Below are 21707 nucleotides of genomic sequence, written 5' to 3' on the forward strand. Positions count from 1 at the left end.
GTGATCATCGAACAGACGGCACGTACATCCGGAAACACGGGATGAGCACATGAGGGACTTGTTCAGGTGGTGACTGTTCATTACTGCAGGGGGGCTTTTCCAGTGTGGATTCTTCATTACTGCAGGGGGGCTTTTCCAGTGGCTTGTTCATTACCCACTGCAGGGGGCTGTTCAGGTGGGGACTGTTCATTACCTGCTGCAGGGGGGGGCTGTCAGGTGGGGACTGTTCATTACTTACTGCAGGGAGGGTTGTTCAGGTGGGGACTGTTCATTACTTACTGCAGGGAGGGTTGTTCAGGTGGGGACTGTTCATTGCCTGCTGCAGGGGGGGGCTGTCAGGTGGGGACTGTTCATTACTTACTGTGGGAGGGGCTGTTCAGGTGGGGATTGTTCATTACTTACTGCAGGGGGGCTGTTCAGGTGGGGACTGTTCATTACTTACTGCAGGGAGGGCTGTTCAGGTGGGGACTGTTCATTACTTACTGCAGGGAGGGCTGTTCAGGTGGGGACTGTTTGTTACATACTGCAGGAGGGACCAATCCGGATTTAGACTCTCCGGCAGCCTGACATGTTTGTTTGTTTGTTTGTTTACTCAGACTCCCCGGCAGCCTGACTGTAGTGAAGGAGCTTCAGGATGTGTATGACCGCGGGGAACGGCCAGACTTCGAGGAGCTCCAAGCAGACGTGGACTCGGTGGCGTCTCTGCTGAAGCTGTTTCTCCGCGAGCTGCCGGAGCCGGTCGTGCCCTTCGCGCAGTATGAGAGCTTCCTGCAGACCGCGCGGCTGCTCAAGGTCAGCGAGGCCGAGGGCGTCTCGAGACTTGCACAGCTCCTCAAGCAGCTGCCTGAAGACAACTTCAACCTGCTCCGGTTCCTCTGCAGGTTCCTGTTTGAGGTGGGGACAATGTCCACATCTGAACCAGGATTATCTCTTTACCATAAGTCTTCACGATAAAAAATGTGAATATTTTCTCATCAGTCTGTTCTCTAATGTAGAACGTCTGTGTCTAGAAACTAAAACAACTCTCACCTGCTCAAGCTTGTCTGCAAGTACCTCTTGCTAGTTTGGCTTTTCTTGTGATTTGGGTTCCTTTTCAAGCCTGCCTTCTATCTATCTGAACTCAGTCTGTAATGTGATGTTGTAAGTCCATTAGTCTATATAATGTAACTCTTTCATTCCCCAGGTGCAGCTCCAGGCCCAGCTGAACAGAATGACGGCTGAGAACCTTGCGACCGTGTTTGGCCCGAACATCGCGCGCCCGTTGTCGGAGTCTCCTTCTTCCCTTCACTCATTCCCTCCTTCCTTCGTTCCCAGGTGCAGCTCCAGGCCCAGCTGAACAGAATGACAGCTGAGAACCTTGCGACCGTGTTTGGGCCGAACATCGCGCGCCCGCTGTCGGAGTCTCCGCTAAACATCATGGAGACGACAGCCCTGATCCAGCGGCTCACGCGGACGCTCATCGCCGAGCAGGACGCCATGTTTCCCCCCGATCCCGCGCTCACCGAGAACAGCGACCTCATCGAACTCGACTCCCAGGGCAGCGGCGGGGGAACCATGGCAACGCCAACATGGCCGACGAACTACGACATGTCGGACGTGGACGCGAGCAGTCGGTCGGAAAGCCCGCCGCACCGCAAGTCTGTGTACGATAACGTTCCGGTGACGGACAGCGAGTTTGACTCGGGGTCGGAGATGAACGAAGGCGTGACGAACAGCTGCGGCTGCATCCCGAAGAGCATCGAGAGCGCGCGGTCCAACGGGAGCTCCGGCCCGCTGGTCATTGGGTCGCCGGTACCGGACAACGGCGTGAACCTGACACTGTCCTACACCGAGCTGCAGAACCAGGTACGGAACCGTGTTCTCAAGTTACATGACGTACAGAACCGTCTCCTCCGGTTACATGATGTTGGGTACTAGTTACACCGAGCTGCAGAACCAGGTACAGAACCGTGTTCTCAAATTACATGATGTACAGAACAGTCTCCTCCGGTTACATGATGTTAGGTACTAGTTACACCGAGCTGCAGAACCAGGTACGGAACTGTGTTCTCAAGTTACATGATGTACAGAACCGTCTGCTCTGGTTACATGATGTTAGATACTAGTTACACCAAGATGCAGAATCGGGTATGGAACTGTGTTCTCAAATTACATGATGTTAGATACTTACGTATTGATTATTGATCAATCTGGCACTTCATCCTAGTGACACTGAAGAAAAATGACCACTGGAAACGTCCGTTGTCGTTGAATATTGAGATTTCTACTTATGGCTATTTCGTGTTGTTATCTGTAGTTGACTGGCACTAACTTGTTCCCTCTCCAATCCTCCCCCTGCACGTTTTCCTGCCGCCTGCAGGTCCTGGCCCTGAAGAGCGAGCTGTCACGCCAGAAGTCGGATTACGAGTCGCGGATGCAGAAACTCGAGCAGCGCGCCGACCGTCAGGACCGCCAGGAGCGGCAGAGCATCGCTCGCTCCAGCGTGCACGAGCTTCCCGTCTCCTCACACGACGACTTCCTCGTTCCCACGGTGGTGCCCGCGGAGGTCGACATGACCTTGAGCTACGGCGACCTTCAGCGGCAGGTCAAAGGTCTAAAGTCGGAGTTGACGTTCCAGAAGTCTCAGTACGAAGGACGCGTGCAGAACCTTGAGCAGCGGAACGCCATGTTGGAGCAGCAGCTGCAGCGCCTCGAACACGACATGAAACGTGAGAGGATGCTCCGACAGGCCGCAGAGATCAAGTTACGCAACGAGGAACAGGCGCGGCTCTCCGCAGAGGAGAGGAACCTGCAGCTGCAGAGGGAGCTGGACGACTTCTGTGTGGCCTTCGGAGACGTGCAGGACAACTTTGGACAAGAGACTTAAGGAGACGTGCAGGAGAACTTTGCACAAGAGACTTAGGAATGTTCGGAGATGTACAGGACATGTTCGGAGATGTAAAGGACATGTTTGGAGATGTACAGGACATGTTTGGACATGTACAGGACATGTTTGGACATGTACAGGACATGTTTGGAGATGTACAGGACATGTTTGGACATGTACAGGACAACTAGAGGTTACTTCCTTCCGGCTAACCCTGTAACCATTGGATTGGTGCCAATACTCTCCCGGTGCTTCAGCATACTTAAGATTAAGACATGTTTGTGGATGTCCAGGACAAAAGTTTATCTGAATGTGGGGAACGTTTCAATATTGCTGTACAATTACAGCCACAGATCTGAACTGTTCCAGCCACAGATCTCGGCATCAGTGCCACTTGTGAACACCAGTGAAGATGAGGAGTGGAGTTAGCGGGGAAACTTCAACTGTTCTTCCCAATCAGCGTTTTGGGGTAGAGAATTGCTCTATTGTAATATGATACAATGTCGAGTTACATGATACAATGTCGAGTTACAAGGTACCATGTGAGACACCCCAGCCTTACAGTGTAGAGTTTCATTTTGTATACGGAGCCTTAGACAGACTAATGACTGAGGAGCTCGAGGGTTGCAGTTTAACCCTCAAACTACCAAACCAAACATGCCTTCCAAATTCCACATGCAAACTTTACCTCACATTATTAGAAGAGTCTTCTATGATGATTTGACTGATAGTATTTTGGAGCAAAGCAGTAAATTGAAGTACTTTTGATACAAGAAATCAGCTTTTTTTCTACTGGAGTACATGTAAGTACAGACCTTTTTATACATGTAAAGTATATACATGTAGTGCATTGCCTCAGTTTTTATATCTTGCAGGTGCCTTACATTTTACAGTTAATCCTATTTACTATAACGTTTTTTTTTAGATCTTCCCATGGTCCATAGCCATGGACTTTATTTTTAGATTTACAATGTTACAGAGAATTCGGACACACCTCAGAGTCTGGAACCTTTTACAGTGGATCAAGTATCTTGATTCTGTGACTGTCACATCTTTTACAACATTGAGGTGTAAAAGATAACCTTTATATGTTAATAGGTGTAAAAGATAACCTTTATAGGTTACATTTTTATACTGTATATAGTCTGTATACTCAAGATTGTTCACATCATCTCTTCAGGATGGTGGATAGAAAAGTTTAATGATTCAACTGTGCAGCTTTTCTAAGTGCCATAAAAATATTAAAATGTATTCAGGAATTAAGACTTGTGGAATTTTTTTGTTCATTTTTTTGGGGTAGTAGTTGGCTCCACTACTACTACTGTTCGTATGTGTTTACCTGGACAATTTCATGGTCATGTCATTTTTGATATGCCCCTATTTAGACTCCTAAATAAATATGTATTATAAGTAGTGCAGTCTTTATCTTGTTCCCGTACAAGACTGGAACTAAAATTATTTTTGAGGATTCAATCTATTGTAAAGCTGTCGAATCATATTCATCCTGGACATTTGAGATTAAAGCTGATGGATCTTTGTTTCAGGACCTGAACTTCGTTTTCTTACAGCGTCTTAACATTACGGTTACTGTCTTGGATACACTATCTGACGATATCTTTCATTGTATCAGTCCTCAACTACTACCAGTCTTATATAACTGCCCTTCAGCATTACACACCAGCTTTTGTATCAGATTCTGTATTCTGTACAGCCGGTATAACCACCCTTTGGTGTAACACCAGCGTATGTATCTGTAAAGCCAGTATAAGCCATGAGTTGGTTTACTGGGGTATGCATCTTGTACTGTTTAGTACAAACCTGGTGTGTTACGCTGGCAAGCAGTTTACCAGGTATGTAACAAAAAACAACTCAGCAACTCATGTTCCATCTGTGCCAGATCGCCTGCGATGAGTTTATTACCGGGAATTTCACACATACTTCTACACATCACAGGACTCGCTAACTACATACAGCCAGTCGGGGCAGTGCAGCTGCGCCCCCTTCTGTCTGGGCCATATATTACAGCAACAACATTCATTGCACATGTACACTCCACTTCCTCAACAATCATTGCAAACACTTGCCTGTCCACCCCATTCGACAACAATGGTACATTCCATGTACATCTTACACAACAAGGCTGTACCATCAGTATGCAGACCAGAGGGGTGTTGCTTTCAATTCATTGATAGCTGGAGCAAATCAACGTCATTGTTGACGAAATGTAAAAACATTTGGAAGGTAACAAAACAACCTATCTATAAATATAAAGTATACATTATGCACAATATAATCTGTATATCAACATGGAAAAGATAACAGCAGTGTCCGGTTTCTCTTCCAGTCCAACTCAACTTTCCATGGGTGAAAAAGCACAACCAGGGGTGCCAAATACTCATGCCAATATCCATTATTGAGAAACATAAGAATTTTACGGAATTGATACAACCCACTACTATACAAATTGTACAGAACTCATACAAGTTTTTTGGAATACTTATGATCCTATATGACTATAAGTAACATCCATACTTTGATTAAACCCTTGCTTAAACTCAGTATGTTTCTCAGTAGTGGATTGTAATATTTCCATTAAATATTTCTGAATACTTAATTACTTAGTTAATAAGCACCCCTGAAAACTTCATAAAACAACTGTAAACCATGGATCATTTTGGTAGTGGGTCCAGTGTGGAGTCTTCCCAACAAATATCTCCCCAACGGTTATGCCCTACAAGAATGGATAGTCCGGCTTTACAGTTGCTATGGTAACAATGCAACCAGTCTGCACTGTTTCCATGGTAACAAAGCAACTTACAGTCTGGTGTTGCTTCCATGGCAACAAGTACGACCCTTCCATGAGAGCAACCCTTCCCTCAAGGAAGACTTTGAGGTTGCAGAAGAAAACTTCAGATTGCAAAGTTCTGGTCACTCAGACTGGGTGCCACAGAGGGTTACAGAATGCAGGTTTGGTTAGGCGTTTTGGTTCTCAAATCGAGATAATTTCAAACAAATCCACATGGAGCTTATCTGAGTGGAAGGCTAGCACCTTGGTACACACAGTTTTGGGGAGTCGATGTTGTCAGTCTCCCCTTTCATCTTTGTGATAAATTTCAGATTCAATGTTTCAAAACCAACACAATAACTTGGTGTGGCCTGTAAGATAAAGGTTAACTATCAGGTAAGCACCCGTGATCACACAGCTGTCCCCTACCTATACATGGAATAGTGCACTTCATGCATGGTTACCCAGGCTGGGCAGCACATTACCCAGGCTGGGTGGTGCATAACCCAGGCCGGGCGGTACATAACCCAGGCTGGGTGCTGCATGACCCAGGCTGGACATTGCATTACCCAGGCTGGACACTGCATTACCCAGGCTGGACACTGCATTACACTTCATGCATGATTACCCAGGCTGGGTGGTGCATTACACAGGCTGGACAGCGCATTAACCCAGGCTGGGTGGTGCATGACCCAGACTGGACAGTGCATTAACCCAGGCTGGGTGCTGCATGACCCAGACTGGACAGTGCATAACCCAGGCTGGGTGGTGCATTACCCAGGCTGGACAGCGCATTAACCCAGGCTGGGCGGTGCATTACCCAGGCTGGGTGGTGCATAACCCAGGCTGGGTGGTGCATTACCCAGGCTGGGCGGTGCATAACCCAGGCTGGGTGGTGCATAACCCAGGCTGGGTGGTGCTTTGCTTGGACTGGGCAGCTATTTACAAGGCTCTGTACACAGAAGTCTGTCAGGCTCACCAGCTGGGTTCTATGGATGACATCCACGCATGGCCCACACATGAACACATCCCCCACACATCCACACATGGTCCACACATCCAAGCATGGTTCACACACAGTCCGAACATCCATGCATAGTCCACACATCCACGCATGGTCCACACATCCACACGTGGTCCACAATTCCCCCCACATCCACGCATTGTCCATACATCCACACAAGGTCCACACATCAACACATGGCCCACACATCAACACATGGCCACACATCCCCTGACATCCATGCATGGTCCACATAGAGTCTGAAGACCAAGCATAGTCCACACATGGTCCACACATCAACGCATGGTTCACACATCCACAGATGGTTCACATATCCACACATGGTCCATACATCCACACACATCCATGCAGTCTACACATCCGAGCATGGTCCACACATACTCTATACATCCACACTGGGTCCACACATTCATGCACAGTCCACACATGTACACAAGGTCCCCACATACAGACTGTCCCCACATCCAAGCATGGTCAACACATTCACGTAAAGGACACACATCCACGCAGTCCACACACAGCCCACACATCCTTGCACAGCCCACACATGGTACACACATCCACGCAGTCCACACACAGCCCACACATCCTTGCACAGCCCACACATGGTACACACATCCACGCACAGTCCACACACAGCCCACACATCCTTGCACAGCCCACACATGGTACACACATCCACGCACAGTCCACACATGGTACACACATCCTTGCACAGCCCACACACGGTACACACATCCTTGCACAACAAAATAAATAAAAAGAGTTAATTTTTTTGCATTTTAGCAAGTTGCAGCCACACTGTGGCACACATTCAAATATGGCATGTTTTGGAATGCCGAAAAGGAACTTTCTGTCTTTTTCAAAATCTAATGTCACAAAAAAACGAAAGACTTCTGGACTGTGTTTCTTCAGTCACGTCTTGATATTTGTTTTCCCCTCTGCGTGAGACTTTGTGGCTGCGTTGATGTCACCCATATAACACACTTGGTGAGGCCTTACACGGAAGTCACATTCAGCTAACCCTATTGGTGGAAACTCGTTGCTATTGGTTACCAAAATATACACTATCCCTGAATGATCATCAAGCCTGGACAGATCAGAGACAGCCTGGAACAACCCCCCTGTTTTGCTAAGTGGACTGGTCCAAAATCATGACACAAATACAAATGTATAAGACTGTGAGGAGATACACCTTAGGGCAAATTTGAAATATAAGCCTAAAACCCACAAAGTCTGGGACAGATTTGCATAGAACTTTGCTATTCTGGACTTAAACTGACAAACCCCCTCGCATTAATATGGTTCTGTCTAAAATCCTTCCCCATGTCTAAAATGATTCTGTCCAAAATCCACCGCCATGTGTAAAAATCATCCAGTCCAAAATCCTGTCCAAATTTCAGTATCCTGTGATTTTGGACTGTCCCATCCTGAAGGGAGGGAACAGAATGATAACATGGCAAAGTTGCTCATGTGGTCTAAAAAAATCTTGTTCAACCCAGACAACCATTTCTCTGACTGGATATTTTGTTGAGTTCCATCAAATGACATGTTCCCAGGCTATCTTGATGCTGCTAGGCTTGGTGTTTAACACTTCTAGTTTAGTTTCTTATCAATATTTAGTTACCCTACAGTGATAGCTAAAGCTTGCGCCGATAATCAGGAAAAGTGCTGCACACCCTCAGTTGAAGTGGGCTGGTCCAAAATTAGCCAATCAGATGGTTCCATTTATCAACTGTGTGTTTGACCTTGCAGAGTATGCCGCCATATTGTTTGGAAATATCAAACAGCAGAGTCAAGGTCAACATGGCGGAAGGTGGTTACCCTGGCAACTGAAGGATATGAAATTAGTGTTTGCCATTGGATAAGCCAAAATGTAAGAAGTTTTCTATTTGCTAAGATAATCATTACCTGCAATTTCACAACATGATTTGAATGTCAATCTGACCTCTGCTGGAATCTAAGAAGCCCCCCTCCCCCCTAAACTACCATGTAAGAAGGACTCCCATCAATAGTTAAGGGATTTAGTTCCAGCATACGTTGGGCATTTTGTTTGACTTTGTCCCAGCAAACCGTAATTGCTACATTTGTAAGTAGACATGGGTAGCATCCACAGTTACATGTAAGTACAGCAAAGTATGTCTTCAGCTCTTCTGGGCATGCAGGAAGCTCACCCCTCCCCTGCAGAATGGCACGATCCACCACACGCCGGTGGGTCGCACCACTCCCTCCGGAGGGGTGGGTAGGTACACTTGAGTTGACCAGCAAATGGCGGAAGCATGGCAGGTGGGTTGCTGGAGCTTTTCGCGGAGTTTTTTGGGTTGTCTTGTGGAATTTGTTTTCTTGATTTAGTACCTGCGGGCGTCAGACGAGAGGAGTTCAAGGTTCGGAGGTCAGCGTCCGGGTCGCGTCAGGACGTGCTGCAGGTATCGCCTATGCTGAACAAAACAAGCCGTCAGGACAGCAGAATCAGTACATGGTTCACAGCAACAAACAAACAAACAAACAAACAGCAGAATGAGTACACGGTTCACAGCAACAAACAAACAAACAAACAAACAGCAGAATGAGTACACGGTTCACAGCAACACGGAACAAGCTCTAACTGTTCATTCTTACATTCTTATTACAACATACTGAAGGCTTAGACGGTTAAGGTTTCACTACCATGGCTACATGCTAACCAGTCAGGGGAAACCTTCTACAAATGAATGTTAACATGAAGTTTAGCTAAGAGCAATCAATATTTTAATCAATGAATTAGTGTATTTTAGTTTTGGGACTTGGTGGGTAAAAAAGGGAAGAAGAGAGGAAGGATGGGAACAAACTGGACAGGGGAGAACAAATACATCAATTTCCACCTGAGCATTTCTATAGGACTGACTATACTGATGTCATGTACAATATATGTTGATGCCATGCACAATATGTGCTGATGTCATACACAAGATGTGCTGATGTCATACACAATATGTGCCATTTCATACACAATATGTGCAATGTCATACACAAGATGTGCTGATGTCATACACAATATGTGCCATTTCATACACAATATGTGCAATGTCATACACAAGATGTGCTGATGTCATACACAAAATGTAAGATGTCATACACAAAATGTAAGATGTCATACACAGAATCTGGCACATTTCAAGGTCAGGGGACTGTGTGTTCTAGGGTTTCCATGGTAACATGATTGACAGTTCAGTCACCAGAGCTATCATCTTTCATGTTCCTGACCCCAGGTGACCCCTTACATCCAACGTTCGGCATACCGACGTGTCGTCTGACGACTGGGACAGCTTCCGCTTTCTGGGCTGTGGTTGGCTGAGTTTGACCTCTGACCTGTCTGTACCAGGATATACCCACAGGTGGAAGACAGGTGGGGAAGAACAGAAGGAGAGAAGGGAAGATAGAGGGCAGGGATGAACAGAAGGAGAGAAGGGAGGATAGAGGGCAGGGATGGACAGAAGGAGAGAAGGGAGGATAGAAGGCAGGGATGGACAGAAGGAGAGAAGGGAGTATGGGAAAAACAGCAAAACAGCAAAAACAAAACAGGATGACCAGATGGAAAACTTTTCCACAGACACGAGCTAAAACCAAAACTGCAGCGAGATTAGGTGTGGTTATCAGAAGGTTACCCGGCACCTAAGGTGCAACAGGTGTGGTCACCAGGAGTTTAACATAACCAGGTGTTCCCCTGCACCTAAGGTGCAACAGGTGTGGTCACCAAGAGTTCAACATAACCAGGTGTATACGGAGATGTCTCACCTGAAGCTGAGTTACCTATAAGTGGCAGTTTCCCATACAGCAACTTCTGCACATAGTCCACCACTTCCTTGTAGATCAGGTCTGAAACAGGACAACAACAGGACACAATCAGAATGCAAACAGGTCAAAAACAGGACACAATCAGGGCACAACCAGGGCACAATCGGAGCAGTCAAAAATAGGACAAAATCTATTTCACTTTTCCATTGCTCTACTGTAACTCACCTTTCCACTGTTCTACTGTGTGCTCTCTCTCGTCGATGGAGTGGTCGTATGGAATTGGGGCAGGCTGAAAAGCAGACACAACAGAAATCACCTCAGTTTAGAATCCAACTGAGCAGGAACTACAGAAATCACCTCCGTTTAGAACCCAACTGAGCAGGAACTACAAGGTCTTCAGTATTTCACATGTTTCTGTGTTCTTACAAGGGATTCAGAAACAAGCAGATAAAACAAGATTCAAGTAGCAAAAATGATATGAAAACACAGACACTGATTATTCATATCTTTTACTCTTTTACCTTTGATTTTTGCGCAAATCATACAACACCCTGTGGAAAAACTAAACTTTACTTAACCAACACTAAGATTAATACAACACCCTTGTCATATTTTTGATCATCGTATCAAGTAACCATGCTTCCCAGGAAGGCAGCTAAAATCTAAGTTACTTGTGTGGCAGGCAGTAATGCCGTGCTGCAGTTTGCCAAAAAACATAATTTTGAGAAGTAAACTGGGAGCATTTCTAGCTTTTGAAAAATTGTGGAGCTAAACCTGATCCCTTTTAAACCCAGAAAATGCTAAATCTGTTTTACATTTGTTCTTCCACCTTAATATTGTTCCCCTACGGCCGGCCACCGTCCGAACTGTTCCACATTGTGTTATTCAGGTGCTTGAGTAACATTTTGTATTAATGTGTATCTTGGGATATCTTATTACCTGGGATATCTTATTACCTGGGATATCTTATTACCTGGGATATCTTATTACCTGGGATATCTTATTACCTGGGATATCTTATTACCTGGGATATCTTATTACCGGGATGTCCAACCTTTACTGACATGTTTGTTTGTTTATCTGTTTGTTCCCCAAAAGAAAATACTAATGAAACAACAAATATTCATTTATTTGTTTGTTTATAATGTTTCCCCACCAGAAAATGCTAATGAAACAACACATATTCATTTATTTGTTTGTTTATAATGTTTCCCCCCAGAAAATACTAATGAAACAACACCTATTTATTTGTTTGTTTGTTTGTGTTTGTTTGTGTGTCCCCCCACCAGAAAATACTAATGAAACAACACTTACACTTACCCCCTCCACCTCACTGGGGTCGTACCACACGTTGACGTAGGGGTGTTGCAGGGCTTGGTCCACCGTTATCCTCTTGTAGGGATCGATCACTAACATCTTGGACAGGAGATCCCGGGCCTGGCTCGCTGCGGGGTGGGGTGGGGGGTGTGGTACAGGAAACAAATGTCAGGATAAATCAACAAAGAAAAAAAAATCCTGCAGCAAAAATGCAATTTTAACTTTCGCTACTCAAACTGATGCAAGGCTTCATCTGCAAATCACAACTTTGATTTAGAAAAACTGAATAAAAACAAGTGAGCTCAAAAGGACTTTTTATACAGCTAATTTTTCCAGATGTTTGCGACAATCAGGACATTTCCTCACTGAGCATCTGTGGAAAGGGGAGACCTTTCTCTCTTCCTGTCCAAACACAAGGCGGAATGTAGATGAACTTCATGGGGCTTAAAGGAAGTCTGCTGCTTTTGTAAGACAAAGAAATTCTAGCGCTACAGTTTGAATTGACATCCATGCTCTAGCCTGTCTTGTCCTGGATGCAAAACTTTCCTTTTTCATTCTCATGGGGACCCAGGTACATGTAAATAATCTTAAGGAGGTCAATCAGTTTATATTACACTTGTAAACCAGGTGTGTGTGCGTGTGTGTGTGTGTGTGTGGGGGGGGCAGTTACCCCCTTGCTAAGGTTTAAGTGGGGAAAATCTGTACCCTCAGTCCCCACACTATGTTGTATGCAGTACATGTCCCACCACAGGGTTGGATAAGTCCATTGATGCCATTGCAAGTGAAAGGTTCAGTCCAGCCCTTTACCTTCAGGCCGAAGTGTAGCCTGGAGTCCAGCCTTGTTTGCTGTGGTCCACCGCCCCTTAGCGGGGAGCAACCTTGGGGAGCGGGCTAAAGCAAACAAGGCTGGACTCCAGCCTAGCCCAACTGGACCTGCGTAGTGTGGGTACAGTTACATGCTTTAAGTACTTGGTTTAGGCCATACCAATTTAATTCATTGGTTCACGGATTCGCTCGCTCCTATTTTTTGGAAAAAAAAATAAAAATAAAAATTACCACTCAGCAAACTTTCACCATTAATGAAACCATTCACCAACTTTCTGGTGTAGCAAATTGGCCTTTATATTATAAGCTCCTTAGAGTACTCTAAAATGTGGGTATTATTATTGCAGTAATATTTTTCATTCATGAAGAATGGGACAAACATAAAAACTGACACTACTTTTGTAATTTTCAACGAATAGGTGCTGTTTCTGTACAGTAACAGTGTTTTTGTACTTTTTTCAAGCTGAAAACTTTTTATTCTTTATGTTTTGGAACAGACCTTATCTTTACCCCAACCATTTTACAATTTTTATTTTATTTTCGCCCTATCACTCCATATTTTTTATGAAAAAATCCGTGAACCAAGAAATTAAATTGGTGTGGCCTTACTGAAAAATAAAAAAATTTCATTGCCGCAAGTAAAATTGCATAAAAATATTTAGGTTAAATTTGGGGCCAGTGAAAAGTTGGTTCAGGCCAGTTAATTTTTGTCACTATGGGCAAGTGAATTTTTCCCTTGCTTAACCCTGTATATTGAGATGTCAGTTGGCCGTGGCCAGTAGTGTTAGTGTTCCACACACAGCGCGGTGCTCATGCCATTACTGCTGCAGCTGGGACGCACAGTCCGCCATGCGCCGCAACACCCCCCCTCCCACTCTCCTCCCAACTCAACATTACTGCTGCAGCTTGGACACACAGTCCGCCATTCCCACAGCCTGACATGCTGCCCCAAACTCTCCTATCAACTCAACTTAGCTGGGACCCACAGCACGACAGTGCATACACTTGAAATTTTTGTGAAACTTCAGTGCAGTCTGCCACTTTTAACACCATTAATATCGCTTCTCCCTATCTTCCCCCCATTTTGCTGCCCCCCCCCACATTTTGCACCAATGCCCCCCCAGCCCCCCCCCCCATTCTGCCGCCACACCAGTGATATTTCTCCAGTCCAGCCATCCCTGCAGGCAACACAAAAGCGCAGAAACCGCCAACGGAAAATGCCAAATCACAGACTGAGTGCAAACTGAGCCACAGCTGCTACCTTTGCCTGCAGTTCTAACCCCAGCCGCTAGGGGGAATTTCCCATGGTCCTTTGCGCCTGCGAATTGGTCGCCACGAGCCTTTGGGCCTGTGGGTTGGAAGTGAGTCGAGTCGTTAGGATTGCTCTCCTGCAAATCAAGCAAAAACCATGGCAACCAATCACAACGTGCCATGGCAACCAACCATGTGGGCTCAAATTTCCATCTTTTGTTGGAGCAAACCATTTCTATTGAAGGGGGCAACCTTTTGGGAGACAGAATTTGGGCTAGATAGAGAGGAGAAAATATCAACATGGTGTGACTGCATTCATTACCCAATAACAGTATGCCACACATCCCTCCAAATAACATGGAACAGTCCAAAACTGGGGATGGGGAGTTGGAAAGGATCACTTATGGAACAGTCCAAAACTTGGAGGGGGGTGGGGTGAGTCCAGTTTTGGGTTTCATGCGTCATCATCATCATCACGAACACCACACATATCTACAGGAGCTGGGAACCAATCAGCATGGAGCTACATCACATATGGATTACAAGTAACCATGACAACGATCAACACCACAAACTTTCTCCCCTCCCCCATATCACTTTCCCTCTCTGCTGGCTCACCTTTCAGCTTGTTGTGTTCCGTGGACTCGGCGGGAAACAAGACGTCTGGGAAGAGCTTCTCGAAGGAGTATCCTGCGTACTTGGGTCTGTTCTCCACGTAGTTCCTCACGGTCGGCTGCAGCCTCTTCATGAAGTCTTGAGAAGGCGTTCCCAGCTGCTCGATGATCTTATTCCACTGGTCGATATCTGAGACGGGTTAAGGGTCACGCCACAACCTGCGCTCTCATTGGTCAATGCTGACACAACCTGCGCTCTCATTGGTCAGTGCTGACACAACCTGCACTCTTATTGGTCAGTGCTGACACAACCTGCGCTCTCATCGGTCAGTTCTGACACTACCTGCACTCTCATTGGTCAGTTCTGACACTACCTGCACTCTCATTGGTCAGTTCTGACACTACCTGCACTCTCATTGGTCAGTCCTGACGCAAGATGTGCTCTCATTGGTCAGTTCTGACACTACCTGCACTCTCATTGGTCAGTCCTGACGCAAGATGTGCTCTCATTGGTCAGTTCTGACACAACCTGCACTCTTATTGGTCAGTTCTGACACAACTTGCACTCTAATTGGTTTAACGAATATAAAGGCTTTCCTATTGGTCAGTGCTGACACATCAACCTGTTCCCATTGGTCAGTCCTTCATGATACAACCTGTCATCTCATTGGTCACTACTGCCTGAGTGTGCTCTCATTGGTCATTAAGCAATTCCAGAATTGCTCTGATTGGATAACCCAACAGGTTCCCTGCTATAACCTGTGCTCTCATAGGTCAGAGATCTCAGAAAAATGTTCTGATTGGTTCCCTACCAGTATGTGCCTGCTCGGTCAGGGATCTCAGGTGAGTTGGAGGCAGCAAAGCTCAAACTGTTCTGAAGGGATGACTTTTACTTTCAGACAATACATTTTACTCTGAAAATCAAATCTGCTCGACACAACAGGACAGGTGCAAGCTACATACATAAAGAAATAAAAAAAAAACTTTATCTTTAAGCAAAGAAAATAATCACAGCAATCAAAACAAAATGAAGCAAAAACCGAGGTTAATTTCGGTGGTTTCTAGTTGGCTTTTAGCTTTTCTAACGTAAGGAATTTTCTTTTCCAAGTGTTCTGAAGGGTGAAAACGAACAAAAACGAACTTCCAGGTTCCTGCAGACTTCAGATAAGTTGGGATCAGCCTCCCGATGTAAGAATAGGACTTTGTAACAAAGTTTGACGTTACACTACGATGTAGTAGCAAATTGCACCACTTTTATTTCTAGCTTTTAATGCAGAGGTTTGGTGACCCGTCTGCAGGATAGAAGGGGCACCAAACCTCTGCAAAAAAAAGTTTTTCGCACGCTTTGTTCATTTTGTGCCATTGTATCATGATTTTGCCTAATGTTAGTTACAAATGTATACTTTGATAATGTCATTTGATGCTTTTATTTAATATTGTATATATTATTGTATACTGTAAATGCAGAAATGTTCGCGATGAATTTATGTTCGCGGTTTTTTGCAGTGGCCACCTCACCGCGAAGTAAAACCATCGCGAACATTTTTTTCATAGCAGTAAGAGACTAGAGTGCATGGTGCTACCGCGAACTTAAAACCACCACGAAAAGTCCTTGTTCCTGCTACCGCGAAATTAAATCCCCGCGAACTTAAATGCATTTACAGTATTCTATGTTGTGCCATGTATGTGTTTTGATGTGTGGGAGGGCAGCCTTTAAAGGTGCATTTTGCACTAGTTTAGCCCTCCCCTTCCCTCTGTGATAAATCCAAATAAAGAAATAAAGAAGCGAGGATACGGTCGTTCCCGGGGAACAGAACTGTTCCCTTCACCGTCTCCCCCAATATACAGCCCATCGACCAGATGTCAACTAAAACACACGTAAAAACCAAATCAGCCTCAAACACCCCTACAGACAAGTGGCACTGTCCACATTTCCCTTCTGTTCACTCTACATTTTGCTGTTTCTGGGCCAGTCCAAATGTGAGAAAGGGGTAAGCAACATCACCCCACCTAGAAGTGGTAACCGCCAAAATTAACCTTTTTTCTCTGTCAAGCTCATCCAGTTTTGGACCAGTCCACTGATACAATAGGGGTGGTGAGGACATGTAAATCAAAGCAAAAATACACATTATATAAGAAAGTGGAGCAGCCAATATTGACAACATTCACCAAAAAATCTGTGGGTTCAGAAAGCGACAAAAATAAGAATGAACATGGAAGCAAAATAAACTGGCGGAAAAGAAGTAGTTGCAAGACTGAAATAAACAGAAGTAAACATGCAAAAACTACTGACTAAATGCTTTGAGGGAGCTGAAGAAACAGATTTTGTTTGGTGTAACATTTGCGAATGTTGGCTGATCCCCAGAAGAAAAGGTACTCACAGAAAGGAGCAAACCAAGGTCAAACCAAGGACAGAAGGATACGGTCTGTGCCAGGGAAAAGCACTCCGCCTCGCACTATTTCCCCACATATACAGCCCATGGACCAGATGTCAACTAAAACACACGGGAGCCCTGGTAACTAAAACTGCACCTTTACACATGTACTAGAAATGCTGAACACCCCTATCGTCCAGTGGTATGAGCCAAATTGACGATGGGTTGGTGGTTATACCTGTCCACCCCCACTGTGGAGTGGTATGGTCCTTCTCATTGTGTTGAACTTATATGAGAACTGATGTCAGACAGCACCACTCCAAGGATAGGGGTGATCATATCTTTGGCATAAAAAGTTTGACCAATTTCGGAGCATGACTGGACAGACAGAAGAGACAGACCAGGGAAACCTGCACAGAGGACGCCACAATCTGCCAAAGGACAAAGTTGAAAACTCACAAGTGGCAAAGTTTGGAAGTAAGAAACAAACATAAAAGCTGAGAACGACCCCACGCATGCACGCATGCCACCTGGTTATTCTTGTCAATCACTGAAGAGATTATTGATGGATGTCCCATGTACATACCAACACCCCAGCGATCAGTAAGGGAAGGATACGATCATTGCCGCGAAACACAATTTTCCCGCGAACCATCTCGCCAAAAATGCACCCAACCGACCACACATCGACTACAGAGGCAGAGAGAAAGAGAGCGGGTTAGCAAGCATGTGGGGTTAGCTGGTGTGTTCATACATAAACATGTACGTACAGACACACATACACACACACGGACACACACACACCAGACACACACACACACAGACACACGCACCAGACACACAAACATGCACACACCATGGGCCAGATACACACGCCAGACACACACCAAACGCACACACAGACACACTGACATACACATTGTACCAAACACACACCAGACACACAGACATACACACACATATACTGTAAACAGTGAAGTGTGCACAGTGGGTTAGTATATGAACACACAGACATAGTAGCCAGCATTACCTATTGTAGACACAAGCAATTTGGAACAACAAGCATTTGTCTGCAGAAAAGGTCGGTATTTCAAGCGTTTCATGCGTGTCGCTACGATACATTCACAACTGGAAGCATGGCTGAGGTACAGACAGGAGTTAGTTCTGTTGTCATGGTTACTGGACAATAATCACACATACAGAACAGAAGAAGGTGCAGAATACAGGGTTGTCCTTTCTACTCTAGTTTCAGGCCCTGAAAAGTGAAAGTTGTACTACTTGTAGTTACCGTTTTCGGTGTACCCCATGCCCAGGATGACCTCGGGTGCCCTGTAGTACCGCGTCACCACGTAAGGGGTCATCATGAAGCTTGTTCCCGCCGTTCTCGCCAGCCCGAAGTCAAGAATCTTCAGCGTACAGTCCGACTTCACCACGATATTGCTGGGTTTCAAGTCCTGACAGGACACAGAAAAGTTACTAACAGTCGGACTTCACCACGATATTGCTGGGTTAGTCCTGATAGAACACAGAAAAATTACTAACAGTCGGACTTCACCACGATATTGCTGGGTTAGTCCTGATAGAACACAGAAAAATTACTAACAGTCGGACTTCACCACGATATTGCTGGGTTTCAAGTCCTGACAGGACACAGAAAAGTTACAAACAGTCGGTCAGGGATAGAGGGAGGGAGGGGGGAAGGGGGGATGTGAGAGAGAGTGAGAGAATGTGTGAGAGAGTGAGAGAATGTGTGAGAGAGAATGAGAGAGAGAGAGAGAGAGAGAGAGAGAGTAATACTAACTCTATGAATGATCCTGGCCGAGTGCAGATGTTTGATGGAGGGAGGGAGGGAGGGGGGTATGTGTGAGAGAGTGAGAGAATGTGAGAGAGAGTGAGAGAATGTGAGAGAGAGTGAGAGAGAGTAATACTAACTCTGTGAATGATCCTGGCCGAGTGCAGATGTTTGATGGAGGGAGGGAGGGAGGGGGATAGGGGTTGGAGGGAGGGAGAGAATGTGTGAGAGAGTGAGAGAATGTGAGAGAGAGTGAGAGAATGTGAGAGAGTAATACTAACTCTGTGAATGATCCCAGCCGAGTGCAGGTGTTTGATCCCACACAGCATCTGATAGAGGAGGTAGGACATGCGCTCGTGGTCCAGATCCATCTGAATCACCTGACACAGGTTCGCATCCATCAACTCCATCACCAGGTACCTGCAGGGCAGCATGGGAGATTACACATGCATCAGGGTCTATGGTACATCACCAGGCAGCATGGGAATCAGCAACACATGGAGAGTGTGGTAAACCCAAACGTCGGGTGAAAGGTCATGGATATACGCCTGCGTCTTTTGTTACACCACATACGTACACTAGCCAGTATCCAGCATACTTAAGACTTGTAACAGCCATTTTCAAGGGAAGACTTTGACTTTATAACTCATAAAATCAATCTTATCATGTTAATGTTTTATGTTTCATAAGGATTGGGCATAGTGCCTCCTCAAAAATGTTACTGGCTGTCCCTTTGGGAGGAGCATGTACAAGTAAGAAGTTTATGTGAAAGTGTGTTACTAGTGAAAGTAAAAAACAGTACTTACACATCTTGGAATTCTTCTAACGACTTCTGCGGGGTGAAGACATTTAACAGTCCTATAATCTGGAAGGAGGAAAAAGGAAAAAGAATTCCAACCATTCAGAAGTATGCTTTAAAATGAAGGTTTGTTTAAGACTTTAGCAGACTGTTTACTTTTGCTTGACAGGTAAAGTATGCAGCCTACTGGGCATTATAGATTTCTATTTCTGACTGTTGTCAACAGAGCAGGTACAGTTTGGTAATCAAGAACAACACTGAAGAATAAAGGGGACGTACATTTTTATGACTGTTGTTAACAGAAACTTTAGTATTTCTATCTACCAGCTATAAAGAGTTACTGAAGAGTTACTGAAGAGTTACTGAAGAGTTACTGAAGAGTAACTGAAGAGTTACTGAAGAGTTACTGAAGAGTTACTGAAAAGTTACTGAAGAGTTACTGAAGAGTTACTGAAAAGTTACTGAAGAGTTACTGAAGAGTTACTGAAGAGTTACTGAAGAGTTACTAAAGAGGTACTGAAGAGTTACTGAAAAGTTACTGAAGAGTTACTGAAGAGTTACTGAAGAGTTACTGAAGAGTTTCTGAAGAGTTACTGAAAAGTTACTGAAGAGTTACTGAAGAGTTACTGAAAAGTTACTGAAGAGTTACTGAAGAGTTACTGAAGAGTTACTGAAGAGTTACTAAAGAGGTACTGAAGAGTTACTGAAGAGTAACTGAAGAGTTACTGAAGAGTAACTGAAGAGTTACTGAAGAGTAACTGAACAATTACTGAAGAGGTACTGAAGAGTTACTGAAGAGCTACTGCAGAGTTACTGACGTGTTACTGAAGAGTTACTGAAAGTGGCTCACCAGACGATGCCCTGCGCCCCCGAACCGATGGGTTTGAGGTTCTGATATCGCTTCAGTACTGTAAAGGTGCTGTCTCCAACCTCCACTGTGTAAAACTGGCTGTTTGCTGCCAGCTTACTCATCCTGCAATGTAGGGGGGTACAGGTTACAGGGGGGTACTAATGTAGGGGGGAGTGTGTGTGTGTGGGGGGGGGGCAGGTGTGTGACTCACCTGAAGTGTTGTGGCAGGTGTGTGACTCACCTGAAGTGTTGTGCCAGGTGTGTGACTCATCTAAAGTGTTGTGCCAGGTGTGACTCACCTGAAGTGTTGTGCCAGGTGTGTGACTCACCTGAAGTGTTGTGCCAGGTGTGTGACTCATCTAAAGTGTTGTGCCAGGTGTGTGACTCACCTGAAGTGTTGTGCCAGGTGTATGACAGGTGTGTGACTCACCTGAAGTGTTGTGCCAGGTGTGTGACTCACCTGAAGTGTTGTGCCAGGTGTGTGACTCACCTGAAGTGTTGTGCCAGGTATGTCAGGTCTACAGCATCACAGAAGGCCTGACTGAAGGCAAGTCTCAGGTCCAACTCCACCTCAAAACTCTTGAGCAGCCATGACGGCGATCTGTGCATGCAGGGCTGCGGACAGAAGGAGACAATCAATCAATCATTCAATCAATCAATCAATCAATTAAACAAGCAGTCAAGGGATGGTTGGCATTCAGCACCATGGGCAGGTCACAGTAACCAACCTTTCCTTCCACCACAGCTTTGTTTTAAGATAATACCTCATACTAGTCATAGCTCCCTAGTAGTGGTCATTATAGATATCATGTTATGGTGTAATAAGCTCGCACAATCAAACATTACCGGTATGTTATTACCAGCTCAAACACGTCCTTACTCAAAATCAACATTTATCTGAGCGAGTAGTTCAGGTGCAGCTACATGTGGCCAGGTGCTCACCGTGGTGACACAGGTGAGACTACTGGTCTCCAGAATCAGCTGGACCTTGGGTTTGGACACACAAGTGGACAGTATGGTGACAATGGGGAACGGACGTATGGCTATTTCTACTGTGCAGACTGCGACGAGCTGGCCTCACTGACATCTACTGCGGGTATGTTCCACCACTTCTAGAGTACTCGGCTCCAGTTTGGAACAACAGACAGACTAGAACGTGTTCAGAAACATGCATGTACTGATGTAGCATTATGTTGGGTCAGAAACATGCATGTACTGATGTAGCATTATGTTGGGTCAGAAACATGCATGTACTGATGTAGCATTATGTTGGGTCGGCAGTACAGAAACATGCATGTACTGATGTAGCATTATGTTGGGTCGGCAGTACAGAAACATGCATGTACTGATGTAGCATTATGTTGGGTCGGCAGTACAGAAACATGCATGTACTGATGTAGCATTATGTTGGGTCGGCAGTACAGAAACATGCATG

At 45.3% G+C, this 21707-nt stretch overlaps 3 protein-coding genes across 8 annotated transcripts in view; 1 reads left to right on the top strand and 2 right to left on the bottom strand.

Moving 5' to 3' along the window:
- LOC118411396 (rho GTPase-activating protein 24-like) overlaps window positions 1-4125 on the top strand; it is a 10077-nt gene extending 5952 nt beyond the window's left edge. For 4 of the 5 annotated variants that reach the window (XM_035813660.1, XM_035813661.1, XM_035813662.1 and 1 more), the window contains 3 exons: window positions 597-894; window positions 1315-1845; window positions 2360-4125. In XM_035813660.1, the coding sequence (XP_035669553.1) occupies window positions 597-894; window positions 1315-1845; window positions 2360-2866 (1336 nt within the window). In that variant the 3' untranslated portion in view covers window positions 2867-4125. The remainder of the gene's footprint in view (window positions 1-596; window positions 895-1314; window positions 1846-2359) is intronic. The other variant, XR_004830667.1, reaches the window with a different exon arrangement.
- Window positions 4126-7432: 3307 nt separating this feature from the next.
- Window positions 7433-19709, bottom strand: LOC118411418 (mitogen-activated protein kinase 8-like). Of its 2 annotated transcripts, none has more exons than XM_035813695.1 (11): window positions 19702-19709; window positions 19430-19488; window positions 18905-19043; window positions 18120-18285; window positions 16880-16951; window positions 14461-14646; window positions 11770-11894; window positions 10675-10738; window positions 10450-10530; window positions 9936-10027; window positions 7433-9108 (listed from the first exon to the last, which is right to left on the bottom strand). In XM_035813695.1, the coding sequence occupies exons 3-11, from the start codon at window positions 19031-19033 to the stop codon at window positions 9055-9057; spliced, it is 969 nt and encodes a 322-aa protein (XP_035669588.1). In that variant the 5' UTR covers window positions 19034-19043; window positions 19430-19488; window positions 19702-19709; the 3' UTR covers window positions 7433-9054. The 2 variants fall into 2 exon arrangements, with proteins under 2 accessions (XP_035669588.1, XP_035669587.1); XM_035813694.1 differs by lacking the exon at window positions 16880-16951 and adding an exon at window positions 17450-17521.
- A 559-nt stretch (window positions 19710-20268) lies between these two features.
- Window positions 20269-21005, bottom strand: LOC118411897 (mitogen-activated protein kinase 10-like). Its single transcript, XM_035814389.1, has 3 exons — window positions 21001-21005; window positions 20763-20887; window positions 20269-20395 (listed from the first exon to the last, which is right to left on the bottom strand). Exons 2-3 carry the CDS (start codon window positions 20879-20881, stop codon window positions 20269-20271), a joined length of 246 nt encoding a protein of 81 aa, XP_035670282.1. The 5' UTR covers window positions 20882-20887; window positions 21001-21005.
- Between the last annotated feature and the right edge of the window lie 702 nt (window positions 21006-21707).

The sequence above is a fragment of the Branchiostoma floridae genome, chromosome 3 (genome assembly GCF_000003815.2).
Source record: "Branchiostoma floridae strain S238N-H82 chromosome 3, Bfl_VNyyK, whole genome shotgun sequence".
Lineage (NCBI taxonomy): Eukaryota > Metazoa > Chordata > Leptocardii > Amphioxiformes > Branchiostomatidae > Branchiostoma > Branchiostoma floridae.